This window comes from Dasypus novemcinctus, chromosome 17, assembly GCF_030445035.2.
Source record: "Dasypus novemcinctus isolate mDasNov1 chromosome 17, mDasNov1.1.hap2, whole genome shotgun sequence".
NCBI classification, from domain to species: Eukaryota; Metazoa; Chordata; class Mammalia; order Cingulata; family Dasypodidae; genus Dasypus; species Dasypus novemcinctus.
In genome coordinates this window covers 59,393,210-59,414,544 of record NC_080689.1, presented here as the reverse complement: position 1 = coordinate 59,414,544, position 21,335 = coordinate 59,393,210, and the positions used below count along the sequence as shown (strand labels likewise).

The 21,335-nt window shown below is 42.3% G+C and overlaps 1 protein-coding gene, 1 long non-coding RNA gene and 1 other non-coding gene across 16 annotated transcripts in view; 1 reads left to right on the top strand and 2 right to left on the bottom strand.

Moving 5' to 3' along the window:
• C17H2orf42 (chromosome 17 C2orf42 homolog) overlaps nucleotides 1-14,658 on the top strand; it is a 51,567-nt gene extending 36,909 nt beyond the window's left edge. For 13 of the 14 annotated variants that reach the window (XM_004460116.5, XM_058278738.1, XM_058278740.1 and 10 more), the window contains one exon: nucleotides 13,980-14,658. In XM_004460116.5, the coding sequence (XP_004460173.1) occupies nucleotides 13,980-14,188 (209 nt within the window). In that variant the 3' untranslated portion in view covers nucleotides 14,189-14,658. The remainder of the gene's footprint in view (nucleotides 1-13,979) is intronic. The other variant, XM_071208885.1, reaches the window with a different exon arrangement.
• LOC111764539 (uncharacterized) lies at nucleotides 1,262-19,833 on the bottom strand. The gene is made up of 3 exons (XR_011646129.1): nucleotides 19,715-19,833; nucleotides 3,429-3,523; nucleotides 1,262-1,380 (listed from the first exon to the last, which is right to left on the bottom strand). It is a non-coding gene; the product is annotated as an uncharacterized lncRNA (long non-coding RNA).
• LOC111764542 (U6 spliceosomal RNA) lies at nucleotides 10,575-10,681 on the bottom strand. The gene has a single exon (XR_002797130.1). It is a non-coding gene; the product is annotated as a U6 spliceosomal RNA (small nuclear RNA).
• Nucleotides 19,834-21,335: the final 1,502 nt, after the last annotated feature.

The following is a 21,335-nucleotide window of genomic DNA, read 5'->3' as shown; positions in this document are numbered from 1 at the left end:
CTTACTTAGGGTATTTCCTGTTCCTTGGCATAAATTCCTAAAAGTGGAATTGGAGAGTCAAAAGATATGTACGTTTTCTTAAGCTTTTTATTGTTGTTGCCAAACTGCTCTCCAGAAAGAGGATAATAATTTATATTATTCCTGCTAGTCGTCTTTGAAAGTTTCTTTTTTCATTTCTGTTGATTTGATAGGCAAAAAATGGTTTCTCACTGTTTCAATTTGCATCTCCCTCAGTATTAGTGACAAACTTTTTCATATTGTATTTGATGAACTGCTTCTCCAGCTATATATATATATTTTAAGGAGGTACTGGGGGTTGAGCCCAGGACCTCATATGTGGGAAGCAAGTGCTCAACCAGTTGAGCTACATCCATTCCCTTCCATCTATTTTTTTCTCTCATTCCATCTATTTTTAATTGGAGTATTTGCATAATTAATAATAATTGCAACAACTATAACACAGCATCATTTAATGAGCATTGACTCTGTCTAGGCATTGTTTTTAAGTGCTATATACATGCATTAACTCACTTAATGCTCAGCGACCCAATAAGAGAGCGATTCTGTGATCTCCATTTACAGATGAGAAACTAAATTAATGTTAGGGGCAGTTACCTGCCTGGGGTCACTTATCCAGTGAGGGGGGAGCTGGGCTTCAACCCCAGGCAGTTTTGGACTCCAAAGCCTGTATTTTTAACCATCTGATACTCAACTGTCTTTTCAGTGACTAGACGATTCACTCTTCAGAGTGAACAGTCACTCTTGTTCATCACAGCTCCTCAAGAGAGCACAGTGCCTGGTCCATCACAGGCATTCAGTGAAGACTTGTTGAGTGAGTGAGTGGATGAGTGAATGAATGTCAGCCAGAAATTTTAACTAGTTTAGCTTTGTGATTCATCTGGCAGGCCCCTTTCATTTCTTTAACTTGTGCATTTATTCTTTCAGGAGAAATTTAGAATTTATAATTATTTTGTTACTTTCTTTTAAAAAAAAAAACCTATTGTGATTGATTGGATATTGGTTAAATTCACAGATTAATGTGAAGACTTAGAATAATTTTCCTATCCACGGTGTATTAGTCAGCCAAAGTAGTGTTGATGCAAAATACCAGAAATTGGTTGGTTTTTATAAATGGTATTTATTTGGGGTAGGAGCTTTCAGATACCAGGCCATAAAGCATAAGTTACTTCCCTCACCAAAGTCTTTTTGGAGCAAGATGGCTGCCGACGTCTGCGAGGGTTCAGGCTTCCTGGGTTCCTGTGTTCTTGGAGCTTGCTTTTCTCTGGGTTCAAGGTTCCTTTCTTCCTGGGGCTGGCTTCACTTTCCTCTGCGTGCTGACTTCCTGGGGCTCCAGATTAAGTCTTCAGCATCAAACTCCATCTGGGTATGAAATGGTATCTCATTGTGGTTTTGATTTGCATATTCCTAATGATTAATGATGTTGAGCATCTTTTCATGTTTTGTGTTTTTTAAAGCAAGAAATTATAAGCTTTAGCAATATTCGTAAATTTAAGTATGCTCAAAGTTCTCTTTGCCACCCTCACAAATACCAAGAGTCTATTTTATCATTTGGATTAGGCTGATAAATTTGAAAAAGCATATCTAGCAACCCAAATATATGTAGTTATATCTGGAAACTCACACAATTTTTAAGTTTAGCAGAAGGAGTAAACTATTGTGATGAAGAGAAGAGTAAAAGCCTGGGACCTAACAACGCAGTTTCTACCTTTTGTTCACGATGGCAGGCAATAAAGAATTAATTTAAGAACTATTGTGAATATTACAGAATGCTAGATATTGTTCTGAAACACAGGCTCCTTGAAAGATAGCAGAATTTTAATCCATAGATGAATTAATTTCATTTTACACCCTACTTTAAGGAGGTAACACCAGGAAAGGATAGTCCTAAATAATCCCCCAGCTTAATGTGGGAATAAATTAATTTCAGTTTACCCAGAAGAAGAAAGAGAAAGGGATTGAAAATTGTATTTGTTTTACAAACTGATTAATAAAAAATATCATATAATTCTCTAGAATTTTGCATGAAGAATAATCAAGAGTCCATTTTATTGCAACCAACTCTTTACTGCTCATGGAAGAAAGGGCAAGGAGATTATCAATGAATGCATTTGCTTATAATAAACAACTCCTTTAAAAAGCCAGATTTTCTAAATAACATCAATATCTACAGGCTTATAGCTGGCAACTCTATTAGTTTCCCAGTCTAATCTATGATGCTGCATTACTTTACTTTTGGGAATATGATGTCTTTGAAATAACTTTTTTTTTGAGATTTTATTTATTTATCCCCCTCCCCGCAATGTCAATGTCTGCTCTGTGTCCATTCACTGTGCATTCTTCTGTGACTGCTTGTCTTCTCTTTAGGCAGCACCCAGAACTGATCCTGGGACCTTCTGGAGTGGGAGAGAAGTATTCAATCTCTTGTGCCACCTCAGCTCCCTGGTCTGCTGGTCTCTGTTGTCTCTTCCCTGTGTCTCTTTTTTTGTTGTTGCATCAGCTTGCTGTGCCGGCTCTCCCTTAGGCCAGCTTGCCGCGCAGGCCAGCACTCCTGCATGGGCCAGCACTCTGCACAGGCCAGCACCCTGCACAGGCCAGCTTGCCTTTACCAGGAGGTCCTGGGACTCAAACCCTGGACCTCCCATATGGTAGACAGGAGCCCAGTTGCTTGAGCCACATCTGTTTCTCGAAATAATTTTTTTTTAATTCAAAAAGGAATGTGTGATATGTGAATGACAGTAGTTACACTTTAATTTCTGTTATCTGAGAAAAATCTTAAAAATTACTTTGATTTCAGTTGTATTTGTAAATGAAATTGTTTTTATTAATATCTAAAGCAACCATATACATTTAAAAATAGTGACATATACAGGCACAGTATTTATTAAGTCCACTGACAATACTTGTTGTGTCTGAGGACTACAGGTCATCCACAATAATTCTGCAGATTTCCCTACTTCAAATACTGCTTTCAGGGCAGTCTGTTCTAATGGTGATATTAATGATCAACAATCAAAAGCTGTGTAGACGAGAGGAAAGAATATCAGGCACACACAGAATATCAGTATTTGATGATAAATAACAACAGGATGAAGAATAAATCTGACCTGACAAATAGTAGACAACAAACAAGCACAAGGCTTCAAATTCTGATTTTTAACAATTACTTAAATTTAAATATGGTTCAAGTTTGTTAGATAAATTTAAAACTCGAATCTGACACTGAAGACTATATAATTTGTTTCAGTTAAGGAAGAAAAACACACACCAAATAATTATGTCTTTTTCATTCATGTTTGAAATGAATGCTTCCATTTGCATGATCTCTGCGTATAATTGATAACATTATTTCATTTTTAACTGCTTTTTCTGAAAAATAAGCAAAATGATGATACTAAAAGTCAACTCACCATTGTCCTCTGTTTGTTGGGCAAGAAAACTCTAACAATAGGTTCTTGTGGTGACTTGGGGTTGCTCCATGACACATCTGAGGGATTTTGAAAAACTGAAAGAGATGAAGGTAGCACTGAAAGGCTAGAAGAGGAAGAAGATGTAACGGTGTCCATTGATGCAGAGCTAGAAACAGAAAAATCAGTTCCATTCCCCAGGGATTCCAATAACTGTTGTTCTCTTTGTTGGAGAGCATCTAGCTTGCTGGTGTATTCTTCATAGGCCTATAAAATAAAGTAGACTTACAATGAATCTGGACTTTATGCTGACTTTAACAAAAAGAAATCTGAAATTTAAGTCTTCAATTTTAATCTCTTTATAATATAACTTAACAGGGTTTCAAGTAATAAGTTATGTAACTGCTGAAAATACTTTTACCTTTCAATGATAATTCATTTGTTATAAAACACAATGAGAAACTTGTATACAATATTATAAGAAACTGTATAAGTGTGTGTGTGTGTATATATATAAGTGATGTCTAGAATATCCATGAATATTAATTTTAAAAAACTCAATATTTCTAATTTTCTGGACAAATTGCAATTTACCTTCCAACTACATGCCTAATATAAGACCAAATATTATATTGCATAAAGAATAAGAAGTTCCATTAAAAAAACTTTTTTCAGAGACACTGTAAGCATAGAAAGTTTCATAACACACATACTCTCTTAAAGATAAAAAACAAAAAAAGGAGAAGCTGAAAAGGAGTTGAGCAGTAAGAGTTAGATTTGTCAAAAAGCAAGACTTGGGTACATAGGGCCATCTCACCCTTACCAGCAAAGCTCCTTCAACTGAGTTTAGAAGATGTGTAGCTGCAACCTTATTTCTGAAAAAGCTATTAGTTTAAAAACTGTATTCTTCTTACTATAGATCTCTGATGATCTCCTTCCCCATGGAATACTACTTTGAGAATAAACTTTTATTTGAAAAGATAACTTACATCTAGTAGTCAAAAATTCTATCCAGGGAATTGCAGGTACCTTTGGTTGGCACAGACTGAATAATCGGAAGTCTACAAGAGCAACTGCAGTCATCTTGGACCCACACTGCATAGATTGCTGCCCACACCTGCCACTTAATCCCCACCCCAGGCAGGGGAAAAGGGGATGTAAAGTTTCATCAGTCTCTCTGGGCAACTACAGTCTAGGCCTGCACGACTTGGATTATTCCATACAGCTTACTCTGTCCCTACCCCTGGCAAAGGAGAAGTTGGGAGACACTTCATCGGTCCCTGGGGCAGTGAGGGCAGCTTAAGGCGCCACAGCTTATAGCACCAACTACATCCTTGGCTCCTACTGCACAACCAGCAAGGAAGAAAGGGCAGGAAGCCCTAAAATAGAAAAACTGCACCCAGAATAAATACATCTAGTAAGCCAGATGCCAAGATACCAACAAAAAAATTGCAATCTACACTAAGAAACAGGAAGCTATGGCCAAGTTAAAGGAACAAGATAAATCTCCAGATGACATAAAGGAGTTGAGACAACTAATGATAGATGTTCAAACAAATCTCCTCAATAAATTCAATGAGATGGCTAAAGAGATTAAAGAAATTAAGAAGATATTGAAAGAGTACAAAGAAGAATTTGAAAGCATACGTAGAAAAATAGCAGATCTTATGGAAATGAAAGGTGCAATAAATGAAATTAAAAAAACACTGGAATCATATAACAGCCGATTTGACAAGGCAGAAGAAAGGATCGGTGAGCTTGAAGAAATGGCCTTTGAAAGTGTACATACAAAAGAACAGATGAAAAGAATGGGAAAAATTGAACAAGGTCTCAGGGAACTAAATGACAGCAAAAGGCATGCAAACATATGTGTCATGGGTGTCCCAGAAGAAGAGAGGGGAAAGGGGGCAGAAGGAATATTTAAAGAAATAATGGTGGAAAATTTCCCAACCCTATTGAAGGATATAGATATCCATGTCCAAGAAGCACAATGTACTCCCATCCAAAAAATCCGAACAGACCAACTCCAAGACACATACTCATCAGAATGTCAAATGCCAAAGACGAAGAGAGAATTCTGAGAACAGCAAAAGAAAAAGCAATGAATTATATATAAGAGATATCCAATTAAGGTTAAGTGCAGATTTCTCACCAGAAACCATGGAGGCAAGAAGACGGTGGTCTGATATATTTAAGACACTACAAGAGAAAAACGTCCAGCTAAGAATCTTATATCCGGAAAGTCTATCTTTCAAAAATGAGGGTGAAGTTAGAATATTCACAGATAAACAAAAACAGATAATTTCTAAGCCAGAGACCAGATTTTCAGGAAATACTGAAGGGTGTGCTAGAGCCTGAAAAGAAAGGACAAGAGAGAGGCCTGAAATAGAGCCTAGAAATGAAGATTTTATCAATAAAAGTAACTAAAAGTGCCAAAAGAGTGGTGAAAATTAATTATGACAGATAAAACTCAAATAGGAATAAACAACTAAAAATGCAAAGCACTTGTATTCAGAAAACTGCAACTCAATGTTAAAAGAAATTTTAAAAGGCCTAAATAATTGGAAGAACATTCCATCATCATGGATTGGAAGACGAAATATCATTAAGATGTCAATTCTACTCAAATTGATATACAGATTCAATGCAACCCTAATAAAAATACACCAGCATTTTTAAAAATTTGAGAACACAATTACCAAATTTATATGGAAGTGTAAGGGGTCCTAAATAGCCAGAAACATCATAAAAAGGAAAAGCAAACTCTCATCTCCAGATTTTAAATCATATTACCTAGCTATAGTGGTAAAAACAGCATGGAGTTGGCATAAAGACATATATACCAATAGAACCAAACTGATGGTTCACAAGCAGACCCTCGCATGTATGGTCAAGTGATTTTTGACTACCTTGTCAAACCCACACAACTCGGGCAGAACAGTCCATTCAACAAATGGTGCTGAAAGACCTGGATATCCATAGCCAAAATAAGGAAAGAGGATGCCTATCTCACACTTTGTATTAGTCAGCCAAAGGGGTACTGATAGAAAATACCAGAAATTGGTTGGTTTTTATAAAGGGTATTTATTTGGGGTAGGAGCTTACAGATACCAGGCCTTAAAGCATAAGTTACTTCCCTCACCAAAGTCTATTTGGAGCAAGATGGTTGCCGACATCTGTGAGGGTTCAGGCTTCCTGGGTTCCTACGTTCCTGGGGCTTGCTTTACTCCGGCTTCAGGGTTCCTTCCTTCCTAGTGCTGGCTTCTCTTTCCTCTGGGTGCTGACCTCCCCGAGTCTTCAGCCTCAAACTCTTAACATCAGAAATCCACAACTCTGTTCTTTGCTATGCCTTTTATCTGTGAGTCCCCTCCCCACCAAGGGGTGGGGACTGGGTAGGGACTTAATGCCCTAATATAACTCAGTCGTGCCCAGGTACAGATCAGATTACAAGCATAATCTAATATTTCTTCTTGGAATTCATCAGTTATATCAAACTGCTACACACGGGTATGACAGTATCACTCCATTTATTCAAGTCTTTCAAATATCTCATTAGAGTTTTGGAACTTTCTTCTTATAGGCCCTGCACATAATAATATAATATATTTTTTGCTGCTGTTATGAATGGGATTTTTATCACATTTCTAACTTATTACCTATATATGGAAAGCTCTTGAATTTTGTATACTTATTATCAAACAGGTCCCTTTAATGAACTCCCAGTAGTGGTAATAGCAAATCACAGTTTCCCTCTAGTTTCTGGGAAATCAAATGATATTGCCTGTAAAATGATGATGATTTTGTTTCCTATCGAATATTTCTGTCTCCTTGTTTTTTCTTATTAAGTTAGCTAGGATTTCAAAGGTACAGTGAATAAAAAAGCAAACAGGCACGCTTATCTTTTCAGATTAGGAAAACTCCCCCAATGTAGCATTTTCCAACTCCATTTTGAAGAAAAGCTAATAATAAGTATTCTGTGAAAAAAGCATTCCATGGTCAAATAAGTTTGAAAAGTGCTACATGTCATTACATATTTTTTGATCCTAAGACCTTAATTGTAAGGTCTCAGGTTATTTAATAATAGCTTTTTTTGAAGGGAAAAGCAGCTTTGCCCTGTGAAAACTGCTCTGGTTGTAAGATATATTTGGATTGAAGAAAATATTAATATTGGGGTAAGGAGGCAGTAGGGAGTAGTGTCTTAGAATATAATATATCCTCCTCTTAGAAATTCAATCTATAAATTTGCATTAAAAAAAATGCTGAATAAAATTTCATTTAATCTAAGGTTTCTAAACTTACTTGACCAGTGAACTTTTCAGGGAAATAACCATTAGTATTTCATAGATTATTTTTTCTGCAAAATTCTTCTCTGATTCATTATTAAATACTGTGCTTTCAGATAATTTTTAAAAATTATTGTAAGGATCTATCATATTCTTAGATTATTAAATATTAGGAACTATATTGAATTTTATGAAATGCCTTTTTACCATTTTTGTAGGTTTGTCTCTTTACCTATTAGTACAAGGACTTTTATTAATAGATTTCTATTAATGAAATAATCTTGCCTTTCAGAAATAAATCCTACTTGGCCTTTTTTTCCCTTTTACTATATGCCTATATTCTATTTGGTAATATTTTATTTAGGATTTTTGAACACATATTCATAAGTAAGTATTGCTGGCAGTTTCTTAATGGAGGCTATTTATTTTGGTTTGGTATGAGTCATATAGAAAATGATTTGGAGACTTTTCATCTTTTGGAAGCTTTAGATCAAATTAAATAGCTTAGAAATATCTTTTCCTTGAATGTTTGAAAGAATTTATTCTCTAAACCTAATCATGTCTTTCAGACAGTTCTCTAAATGCTTGTTCAGTTTCTTCTCTACTTTATACCTGTATTCATGGTGTCTTTCTTGAGTTGATAATTCATATTTTCTTCAAAACTCTTTCATTCAGAAATTTAAATTTTATACAATCTTATAATATTTGTTATAGATGGTAATCACATAACTTTTAAAATCTGTAGACATACACTCTATCAGGATTTTGCCTGTTTTGTGTGCTTTTTCAAAGAACTCTCTTGTATTTAGTTAACATTTATTCTAAATTTCTATTTTCTAATATTTTCTGGTTTTATCTGTAATGATTTCTCCTAACACTCTAAAAATTTAATTTTATTTTCCCAGGCTTATTTTATTTTTATACCTTTTGAAATGAAATGCTCAGTTAATTTTTTAAAATTCCTTCTTGATAATAAGAACATGATGGGAAGTGGTTGTGGCTCAACTGATGGAGCATCTGCCTACCATTTGGAGGGTCCAGGGTTCGATACCCAGGGCTCCTGACCCGTGTGGTGAGCTGGCCCACACGCAGTGCTGCCGCACACAAGGGAAGCTGCCCTGTGTGATAAAAGTGCAGCCCACCCAGCCGTGGTGCTGTACACACAGAGAACTGACACAGCAAGATGACACAACAAAAAAGAGATTCTCGGTGCCTCTGACAAGAATGCAAGCAGACACAGAAGAACATACAGCAAATGGACACAGAGCAGACAACAGGGGGGAAGGGGAGAGAAATAAATAAAAATAAATCTTAAAAAAAAAAAAGAATATTATTACCTAAATAGGCTGTAGTTTAGTTTCTCTCCTTGTTTATTTATTTACTCCCTCCCCACCCCACCCCACCCCCCATTGTCTGCTGTCTGCATCCATTTACTGTGTATTCTTCTGTGTCTGCTTGTATTCTCATTAGGCAGCTCCAGGAACTGATCCTGGGACCTTCCAGAGTGGGGGAGAGGTGATTATTCTCTAGCGCCACCTCAACTCCCTGTTCTGCTATGTCTTCTTATTTTCCCTCCCTCTGTGTCTCTGGGTGCATCATCTTGCTGCGCCAGCTCTGCACGTTAGCCAGCACTCTGCATGGGCCAGCTTGCCCTCACCAGGAGGCCCTGCACATCGAACCCTGGACCTTCTGTATGGTAGAAGGGAGCCCAACTGATTGAGTCACATCCATTTCCCAGTTTAGTTTCTCTTTGTCCCCAATACTTTGCATTTAAAATTTCCAGTTGGTTGAGGCTTTTGTTTTTTCTTTTAAAGATTTATTTTATTTATTTATTCCCTGCACCCTGTTGTTTGTGCTTGCTGTCTATTTTCCGTGTGTGCTTGTCTTCTCGGGCACTGGGAAGTGAACCTGGAACCTCCCAGGTGGAGAAGGGCTCAATCGTTTGAGCTGCCTCAGCTCCTTGGTTTCTTGTGTCTCTCATTGTCTTTCCTCTTTGTGTCTCTTTGTTGCATCAACTCGCCACACCTGCCCATCGCACTAGCTTGCCTTCTCCAGGAGGCCTCAGGAATGGAACCCAGGACCTCCTGTGTGGTAGGCAGGAGCTCAATTGCTTGAGCCACATCCACTTCCCCTTTTTTTTTTTATTTTTTTAAGATTTTTAATTTATTCTTTCCCCTTCCCCTCCTCCCCTGTTGCCTGCTCTCTGTGTCCATTTGCTGTGTGTTCTTCTTTGTCCACTTACATTTTTTTCAGCAGCACAGGGAATCTGTGTCTCTTTTTGTTGCGTCTTCTAGCTGCATCAGTTCTCCATGTGTGCAGCAACACTTCTGGGCAGGCTGTGCTTTTTTCTCATGGCGCAGCTCTCTTTGAGGGGCTCGCTCCTTGCATGTGGGGCCTCCCTACACAGGGGACACCCCTGCGTGGCACGGCACTCCTTGCATGCATCAGCAGTGCACGTGGGCCAGCTCACCACACAGGTGAGGAGGTCCTGGGTTTGAACCCTGGACTTCCCATGTTGTAGGTGGACGCTCCATCTGTTGAGCCAAATCTGCTTCCCCACTCCCCATTTTTTTTTATCTTTATAAGTTATCAATTTCTAGTTTTATTATATTGTGGTCAGAAGATCACCGTGTCATTGTGTATTTTTTTAGGAATTTAAAAATATTTTCTCACTACCGTAATAGATCATGAATTTGTGCTAGAAAAGATGTTATTTATCTTATACAAAGTTTTATATAGCTTTTAAGTTAATCTTACCAGTTTTATTGTTTCAATTTTAATTATTTTATTTTTTATTTTTATTTATTTTTAATTTTTTAATTCATTTTTTTAAAATATTACATTCAAAAAATATGAGGTCCCATTCAAAAATATGGAATGCTTCACAAATTTGCGTGTCATCCTTGAGCAGGGGCCATGCTAATCTTCTCTGTATCGTTCCAATTTTAGTATATGTGCTGCCAAAGCCAGCACTCAATCCTCTTTATTTATTCTTTCTGACTTGCCAAAGATAGGAAGGTCATGATACAATTTCCTGATACAATTTCCTACTGCACTTATGTTTCTGTAAATGTCTTTTTTTATTTTTAAAAGTCTTAAAGTATTTTTTTTAAGATTTATTTATTTATTTAGTTCTCCCCTCTCTCCCTCCCCCTTCCCCTCCCCCCCCCCCCAGTTGTCTGCTCTCTGTGTCCATTCGCTGTGTTCTTCTGTGACAGCATCTATCCTTATCAGCGGCACCGGGAATCTGTGTTTCTTTTTGTTGCATCATCTTGGTCATCTTGTTGTGTCAGCTCTCCATGTGTGCGGCGCCACTCCTGGGCAGTTTGCACTTTCTTTCGCGCTGGGCGGCTCTCTTTACAGGGCGCTCTCCTTGCGCGTGGGGCTCCCCTACGTGGGGGACACCCCTGCTTGGCAGGGCACTCCTTGCACGCATCAGCACTGCGCATGGGCCAGTTCCACACGGGTCAAGGAGGCCCCGGGGTTTGAACCACAGACCTCCCATGTGGTAGGTGGACGCCCTATCCATTGAGCCAGGTTGACTTCCCTCTTAAAGAATGCAATGTTGGGAAACGGACTTGGCCCAGTGGTTAGGGCGTCCGTCTACCACATGGGAGGTCCGCGGTTCAAACCCCGGGCCTCCTTGACCCGTGTGGAGCTGGCCCATGCGCAGTGCTGATGCGCACAAGGAGTGCCGCCCCACGCAGGGGTATCCCCCCCCCCACGCGCAAGGAGTGCTAAGGAGAGCCGCCCAGAGTGAAAGAAAGTGCAGCCTGCCCAGGAATGGCGCCGCCCACACTTCCTGTCGACAATAGAAGCGGACAAGGAAACAAGACGCAGCAAAGAGACACAGAACAGACAAGGGGGGGGGGGTAATTAAATAAATAAATAAATCTTTAAAATAAAAAAAAAGAAACAATTTCTTTTACTAATTGGAAATGCCACATTTTACCATATGCTACATTCCTGTTCTATTTGTGTCAGTTTCTGGTCCTTGTTTTACTCCTTTCATCTGTCTAGACATATGCCAGTGCCACCCTTTTTTTACTATTGGATTTATAATATGTTTTAAAACCATGGACATTTGAATTCATTTCTTTGTGATTTCCTTGAAACTTGACCTTTTCTTGCTGCTTTCCCTTTTAATCTCATCCAGCTCTCTTTTCCTCTCAATCAGGGCTCTCTTTGTGATTCTTTTGACCCAATTTTCCCAAAGGCTGGGCCTTATTTTGTCCTCTTGAGGATGCCAAACAGTTTGCTGAAATTTTCTTTGGCATACAGCAGTAAATGCTTTCCCTTCCCTTGATTCTTCTAGCTGTTCTATCCCACCCCACCCCACTTTTCTTTCTTTTTTTTTTTTTTTTTTAATGCAGGGGCTTTTTTTGGCTTTGTTTACTTCTTTTTCTTTTCCTATTCCTAAACAGAGTAAGGTCTGTCCAGAGTCAAGTTGGGGCAACAACTCACCTGAAATTCACTCCTAGCTGATGACCAGATCTCTTCCTGTCTAGAGTGGGAGGGCGGATGTCCAATTCCCAGCCCAGTTCCTGGCATTTCTCTTTTCTGTCAGAGTGCATCTTCCTACATCTCTACCTCCTTCAATACTAAATTGAGCCAATGTAATGTATAAAAAACACACAAAACGAAAATTCCCAGCATGTGGGTTTCCAGGGTTTTCCAACCTCTTTCCCTTACCTGAATTGCTTGACTTATGCAGATTGCATGTTCCCGAACACATTCTGCCACTCTGAGTCAGCTTTAATCATGCCCCTACTCTTCCCCCAAATCCCTTTTGCAAACATCAAGAATGCAGGTACATTGGGGGGGGGGGGGCAAGCTTTTTAAAGATTACCAGTGGACCTGTTTATTTTCTAGTTTGTATGGCATAAATAGAAGGAGGCACAATATACTTTCCTACCCTTTTCCATGTAGCCTCCCTTTATAAGGAAAAGCTGGGGTATGCTATGGATAGAAGCCTGAGTAGGTTTCTCACCATCCATCTCCATTTGCTTTATATTTCTTCCCAGATGCTGGCAGCAGTCTTAGTTTTCATTGTTGTGAGTTTTCAGCTTTTTCTGTGTCTTCATTGATAGTGAAGTGACAAGTTGAAAGCAGCTCCATAGGAGGGCTCTCAACCAGATAGCATTTGAACTGGAAGCTATAATAAGATGTCTGTGACACACACAAGTCAGGTGATACCTAACATTAATATTTTATGGTCAGAAGAAACCAAACAGATCAAAAAACACCTCCCAGCAAGGTCATTAGTCTGTGGTGGGCGGAGGCTTTGTTTCTTTGCTTCTCCTCATATCAGTGATATACATTATTAGATTAAATAGGGAATTTCTCATGTATCCTTTCTTGTTTCCTTATACTTACAAATTTTTTAAGTTTTGTTTTTTACTTTTATCTTCTAAGAGCCTTCATTTCTTTTTAAAGATTTATTTATTTCTCTCCCCTTCTCCCCCCTGCCCCAGTTGTCTGTTCTCTGTGTCCATTTACTGCGTGTTCTTTGTCCGCTTCTGTTGTCAGCGGCACAGGAATATGTATTTTTTTTTTAATTAATTAATTTCTCTCCCCTTCCCCCCCTCACCCTGGTTGTCTGTTCTCTGTGTCTATTTGCTGCGTCTTCTTTGTCCGCTTCTTCTGTTGTTGTGAGCTGCATGGGAATCTGTGTTTCTTTTTGTTGCGTCATCTTGTGTCAGCTCTCCGTGTGTGTGGCGCCATTCCTGGGCAGGCTCACTTTGTTTCGTGCTGGGCGGCTCTCCTTACAGGGCACACTCCTTCCGCGTGGGGCTCCCCTATGCCCCATAGCGGGGACACCCCTGCGTGGCAGGGCACTCCTTGTGCACATCAGCACTGCGCGTGGGCCAGCTGCACACGGGTCAAGCAGGCCCAGGGTTTGAACTGCAGACCTCCCATGTGGTAGACAGACGCCCTAACCACTGGGCCAAGTCTGCTTCCCGAGCCTGCATTTTTAACTGGCCAATATAAGTAATTATAACAGTTTTTTCACTTTGAATTTGTCATTCATCTGTTACCTTGGCCTGAAGCATCAGTACAATCTTTTAATTAAACATACCTGTTTTCATTTCATAGTGATCAAGAAATGTGATACCCTAATCATCATTGAATTTATAAACCTACCTAGCCTTCTGATTATCAAGGCAAAAGAAGCTCTGCTCCAATTCAGGAAAAAACTTCTTTACTATAGAAACACTCATTAGAAGCAGGTAGAATTGTACTAATCAGTGATTCTTTTCTTTCTTTTTAGGCAACACTTCCCCAGATCAAAAGGAGCCAACACCCTTCATCATCGAGTGGATCCCAGATATCCTTCCCCAGTCCAAGATTGGCGAGTTGCGGATCAAGTTTGAGTACGGTCACCACCGGAATGGGCACATGGCAGAGTACCAAGACCAGCGGTCCCCCCCAGACCAGCCCTTGGAGCTGGCCCCGCTGACCACCATCACTTTTCCTTGAGGCAGAACAAAAGAGTCTTTTCCTGCTGAATTTGCACATCCCACCCCTTGACAACTTTAAATACTAGCTACTTGGATGGCCCTGTTCCTTAGTGAGCTGCTCTTAATTAAGATGCAGTTTCTCAAAGAATTCAAGTGAGTTCTGTTGAAGAAGAGCTCTTATAAATAGCCTTTTTAGCACCACTGTGTATAGTCTTCATTATTAATTGGGCAGTACTTCTGCTAGAGTTTTAAAAGGAACAAAAAGACAACCAGGTCACATTTTCTCTTTATGGGCTCACCTATAGTTTGTTTCACGCTTTTACTGATTCTTATTCTGAGAAGTTAGGGCACTCAGCCTGACACCAACAGTGTTGCAAAGTTAAAAATAGCCTGGTTAGGCCAGAATGTTAGGGACCATCCTGGCAAATTTTCAAATATGCCCTTTATTCTGTTCTCAAATAAAGCAGTGTCACTCGTTTTTCCAAAGTATACTTGATGTTGGTCTGTTTATAAAATTATAAATCTTCTGGGGGGTTTAGGTGATAGTGAAATGGGATAAAGAGGTCCAGGTATCAAGGGAATATTGACATTTCAAACTAATTCTTATATAATTATTTATTCACTTGATATTTTATTTCCTTTTCTAGTCCCCCAAAAAGTTTAAAAGCTGGTAAAATCCAATTCCTAGCACAGAACTAGAAGCATGTCTTCAAGGAGAAAAGAAGGAAAAGAATGTTTTCTGCATTCCTACTATGTGCCAGACACTTTTCATTTTCATTCTCATTTAAATATTTTTTCTCATTTAGTCCTCATAATTCTTTTGAATTTAGGCCTTACCCTCTCTTTTATAAAGTTAAAGAAACAGCCTCTCTGCAGTTAAGTATGTTACTGGAAACAGCATTAAAATAGTGTTGAGTCTGACTCCAAACGGTATTTTCTGTCCACTTAATCATGCTACTTTGATATAAATTCCTTATAATTTGATGTTCTTGGGACATGAAAAATCAATATGAAGTAGAATCTTGGTTTTCTTTTGATTGCAAGTAGAAGAAACCAACTCAACCACCTTAGGCAAAAAATGGAATGATTAACTGGTTCATGGACTCTAACATAGGCCTGGACACAGGTGGATCTGGGGGTGCAGCTGGGCCTCAGCACCCTGGAGCCAGGGCCCATTTAGCCCATCTCTGCTTCTTGCTGGGGCTTCATTAACTCTAGGCACAGAGTAGCTCCTCTTCCTTGTAGTAATTCTGCCCCAGAAGCTCTTGAAAATACGCATTCCACACTGGATAAGGACTGGCTGCTCTACTCTGTCTCTCTCTGACCCAAAGGGCAAAAATTCCCTAAGGGCATCCCTAGAAGTGGAGAGATGAACACTTAGGTAGAATGGGGGACTGGGCCCTCTAGGATTGAGGGGCTAGCTTTTGTGGATAGACAGCGGGGGAAATCAGTGAAGCAATTCCAGGAAGATCCATGGAGAATGTAGAACTAGGTTTTAAAGGTGAGGAAGGGTTGGATAGGCATGGAGAAGATGAGAAACTGAAGAGGCAGAGAGCGTACCTGAAAAGCAAAAACACCCAAGGAAAGACAGTGGTTGCTTCATTCTGAGAAATCATTCAACTAGAGACCTTTGAGGCCATTGGACATAGCTTTTGGACAAAGACTAAATGCTGTAGGTAGTAGGCAAATGCCTGGATGTAGCAGTACCTGACTGATCCAGAGGCGCCCCAGAGGCCATGAAACACCTGGCTTGGGCAGCAAATGATCCTCCCAAAGAGGCTTCCACTTGAGTCTAAAGTCCACCCAGAGCTATCCCAACACACCATCACATCCCATGAAAATCTGGAACAAGGCTGCACTGACCATCTTTTCTAACTCTACACTCTTTACTCAGGCCTAGGAGGATCAACGGGACTGCTGCACCCACTGCCAGTGCCCAGACATCTCTGGGACACCACCATTTCAGACCCATTGCATGCCCTCCCAGAGTGTCCCACCGGAGCTTCCTCCCAGCACTTCTCAAACCCTGCACTGACCTGCTTTCCCACCCATCTGTACTATCCATGGGACTCCTTTTTATTTAGTGAAAATAAAATTCCATCTCTAACAACTGGCCAGCAGCAGTTACCATTTGTATCCTGGAGGACACAGCTCAAAACCCTCCATGTCCACAGCCTTCTGTCTTCTGCATAGATGAATCACCCCCAGGCTAAGTGTATTAATGGGTCTGAGAGGAATGCCTTCTTAAATCTTCCTTCGGACAACATCACAGGGCCCCTAACATCATGGGCTGCAAGTGAACAACTTGCTTCTACTCCATCCAGAACACTTTGGTTCTCTCCTACTATGTCCCTCCCTCTACAAGTAACTGCTGTCATCTGAACAGCTTGTTAGAATTTGGAGGGGTGATAGGCTACTCAGGGACCTCCAGCTAATGACTCCCTAGAACCACCCACCCACCCAAGCAAAGGTCAGTAGGCCTGCCACCTGGCTCTCTCAAGGTACCATTTGCTTCTGGGTCCAGCAACTCCCAATCACATAAATCTTCCCCATCTGTCACTGGCCCCTTTGTGTCCAGGCTGCCAGCCTCTGACCTTCCCTCCAGCTTACACACGCATACATGTAAACATGTTCCACAAGCCAGCCCTGCCCACCTATGGTGTGCAACCTCTGGCTGTTCTGCAAGAGGCACTGTTCATTCAGTACCTCAGCCAGCTCCTATCCCTGGTTCTCCCATGTCACAAAGATGCCAGAATATGCTCTCTGCTAGAAAAACCAAGGGGAAATCCCATTCCACTCTGTTTAGGACCAAGGGGATGGGCAGAGGGCTTTTAAATGAAGAGGGCCCTCCCAAACATAAGTCAGCACAGGAAAGGGAAGAGCCGGTATCTATTTGTAAATTTTCCCAGATCCATTTGTTTACCCCCTCAACCCATTTCTCCTTCCTTTTTTATCTCCAGATTCTGATTCCCTGATTTTCCTCCTCTACATCGGTTTTGTTTCATTTTCTTTTGTTTCAGGAGGTACTGGGGATAGAACCCAGGACCTCATATATGGGAAGCAGGCACTCAACCACTTGGCTACATCCACTCCCCTCTGCATCTGTGTTTTTTTTTGTTTTTTTTTAAGATTTATTTCTCTCCCCTCCCCTCCCCCGGCCCCAGTTGTCTGTTCTCTGTATCCATTTGCTGTGCGTTCTTCTTCCTGTCCGCTTCTGTTGTTGTCAGCGGCACAGGAATCCGTGTTTCTTTTTGTTGTGTCATCTTGCTGCGTCAACTCTCCATGCGTGCAGCACCATTCCTGGACAGGCTGCACTTTCTTTTGTGCTAGGCAGTTCTCCTTACTGGGCACACTCCTTGCACGTGGGACTCCCCACCCCGCGTGGCATGGCACTCCTTGCCCACATCAGCACTGCACATGGGACAGCTCCACACAGGTCAAGGAGGCCCGGGGTTTGAACCGCGGACCTCTCATGTGGTAGACGGACGCCCTATCCACTGGGCCAAGTCCGCTTCTCTGCATCTATTTTTGACACTCCTAATTTGATTGTCTTTTTAAATCTCCTTGCCGACCTTTTTCCCTGTCTGCCTGTCCTCCCACTATCCAGCTCTGCAAGCTCCCCTCACAACTTTCCACCATCCCACATGCTTCACCAAGGGAGCAGAATGACTCATTCTATCACAGTGCTTCTCAAACTTTAATGGGCATAGGAATCACCCTGAATCTAGTTAAAATGCCTATTCTGATTTAGAAGTTCTAGGATGGGGTTCAAGATTCTGCACTTCTACCTAGCTCCCAGGTGATGCAGAAAGGTTTGGACTGCAAGGATACTGCTGGACTAAAGGCTACACTTTTTGAGGTCTAATGCCTGTCCTGCTACTACGTAGACACTGCATAACTGTGACCTGTCCTCTCTCTTCCCCTGCCTCTTACGGGGGAGAGCAATGCTGGAGGTTGGAGGTGTTCAGCCTGAGTGACCCTGGGGTTCTCCAGGAGTTTAAAGGCAGTTTATTAGTGTGAGCTGATCTTTGGCCTTCCCCAAAGAAGTTGCTCCAGCTGATGGGGACACTAGCCTTGTTCCTTGGAACTAGTTCCAACTCAAGTTCCCAAAGCAAAACATGGATTCTGTAATACTGTAAATTTCCTGCAATTTTTCTCCTTCCTCCCCTAGTACCACTTTGTCACTGTCCTCACCATTGCCTCTATCTTAAATTTAAGACCTTAAGCCCTAGGTCCAAAATTCCAACTCTGCAGGTTTACTAATGGTGGGACATTGGGCAAATCCTCATCTGAATGAAGCAAATATTAAATAAGACACTGAGTGTGACGTGCTCGTTAAAAACCAACTATTATCCTTTTGCCTATTGTTGGCATTTTAACTTCTTTCTTCCTCTATTTTGTTCCTCTACCTTTACCCTTGAGGCTCAAACGGTGCCTTCCGTCCATTCTAAGGCAGCTTTATATTTAATAACGCTTAAAGAGCAAGATCACAATTTTGTTTGATGCAAAACAAGAAAGTCTGGAAGTATGACGAAAGATTAAAGATGACTGGGGGCGCTGGCAATTTTCTTCGCATCTTTCCCTTTTTTTCTTCAAATTTTCTAAAAAAAACGTTACTTTGGTAGGTTAGGGAAAAGGCAAGGCGTATTGCCTAAAAGAAGGTGTATAAAAATTAAGCTCCCGCGATCTCTCCAGACAGGTGAAAGAAAAGAAAGGTGCTAGAGCACCGCGAGGACGGCGCTGGTCACGCGGCGGCCGCCTCCTCGGGGTGACATCATCCGCGTCCTCCTCACGCCGGCACCCGCTTGCGGCCGGCTTGGAGACTTTTGCTCCACCAGGCGGCGCCGCAGGACGTTCAGTTGACGACGCCTCCCGCGCAGCCGCACTGGCCTGCCAGACACGTCACCACCTTCGCGTCTTTTCTGGAGTGCGCGGAAACGCGAGGGCTGGAGGGTGATGACGTCACCGGGGTTCCCCGCGTGGCTCGCAGCGGCGGGGCCGGGGACGTGGCGCACGCCGCGTCCCGCGCAGGGCTGGGCGGGGCGAGTGTGGCCGACGCACGCCCGCTCGGGGCTCAAGGCCGCGCCCGCCTCGGACGCCCGGGTCCCCGCCTCGTGACCGACTGTGAGGGCGGTGCCGCGCCGAAGTTGCTGACACGGCGGGCGCGCGGGCTCGGCGGGGAGGGGCGCTGGCGGCCTGGCGCGAGGCGCTCCGGGGGGTCGTTACCCTGCCGAGCCGCCTTTAGGCGGGCTCGAGTGTCCCGGGAGCCCTCTGCGGCCGCTCAGCCGAGTACAGACTTCCCGGCACCCGCGGCGCCCGCGCCCTCGGCCTGCGGACGACCCTAGGCCTGGGCTCCCGCCCGGCGTTCCTGGGGCCGCGGAGCGGACTCGAGACGCGCCGCTCTGGGCCGCACCCCGAGTTCCCGCCCGCGCGCCCGCGAGGTGCAGAGCTGCAGCGCCCTCGGAGCCAGCGCCCTCCGTGCCTCGGCTCGTGGCGCACGGTGTCGTCTCCCCACCCCCTCGTCCCCCATGTCCCCCACACCTACCTAGTATTAGCCAACCCTCGCTCAGGCTGTTGGCGCACGTCGTGTAAGAGAATGAACGTGCGCTCTAGAAGATCTGGCTTTGAATTGTGACCTGCGCCTTGTTTTTGCTTTGAGCTAACAATTCAGTATCTTAGTTTTCTCCTTTGTAAAATGCGGGTAGTACCACCCCCGTCACAGACGTGTTAGAATAAAGTCCCCAGCACATGGTATAGGTTTTGAGTCAAAATGTATAATTTACTCTCCCACGTTTTCCCACCTGGTTCTTAGAGCCTGGGTAGTCTGTAAATGAGAAAAAAGGAAAGAACAAAAAAGACTTTTGTGTGGTTCCCTGTACTGGTTTTTAATAGAACCTTCCCTTGTCTTAGTATGAGCTCCTCAGCCTGCCAAGTGGCTTTGGAATAAAAAGTGGCATCCTAAAGGGCTCATCCATGATCTGCTGAATTTAATCTGAGGCCTGGTCTGGATTTAGGGGAGGGATGGTTACCAGAAATCTCCATGGACAAGCACCACTGCTGATATGGGAGAACACGGGATTTCCTGCTGGAAGCCCTGTCTCCAAAATGCACTGCTTTGGGGGCACTTTTCAGTTCATTTTCCCCTCTCGCTGCCTCCTCCCAGTCATTCACTTCATATGACATAGCTATGGCCAACTTACCTTTCCTAGGATGGCCTGAGCCCTGGCAACAAACCAGCCTCTAGTAATTTATATGAGGCTGGTCTAGTGGACTAAATAAAGTGTGAGACTGTCACCTGGGAGGAATGAAACTGAAATCTATTTAGCATGTGCGGGAAACTGCACTCAGGCTTTTCACACAGGTTTCTTTCTCATTCTATCCTCACAATGTCCCTGTGAGCCAGGTAGAATTATCCTTTTATGGATGAGGAAACTGACTGGACAGGTTGAATAACTCACCCTATCATCTCACAAGGAAGTGGTGGAACCGGTGATGTTGGAGGCAATATGAAAGTTCTGTTTCAGGGATCTTAACAAGACAGTGGTGGTATCTGGTTAGTCCTCCAGGGTATGAGGTGCTCAGAGTGAAGGCATATTACCCCATGGCCTTCCCCTCCATACCCCGACTTGGGTAGCCATCCCTTCTGTTTGTGTCAAGGCAAAACCAGGTTAGGGCAGCATTTAAGGCAGGAGAAACAACAAAAGGCAGAGGAGGGGCAAACAACCCTCCTTCCCTTTGCCTTGGTCATGGATGGGTTAATGGAGGGGCTCCTCCTATATCAGAGAGCCTTTTTTAGCACCATCTGGCAGGAGCCACCTCTCCTTGCACCTGCTGTTTCCACAAACCATTGCTCATTTGCCAGGCAGCACTGCAAAAGGCATAAATGTGGTGCCTGTGTAATTCAGAGTTGCTGTATCTCAGGGGTGGTTGCATTCTCTATTATGCCATGAGAATGGCAGCCCATACCCACTGCTGAGTTGTATGTGAAATTTCAAGAGACAAGAGAAAGGCAACAACGGCAGTAGTCCCCTTTCTGCATTAAAAAAAAAAATCTTGAACTTGGCTAGAGTTTAGGATAGAGAAATTCCCAGGATAAAGGGAACTAATAAGAGCCTAGGTATTTCTAAGTAATTCTTCAAAACCCAGAGCTTTGTAGGTCATCCCTG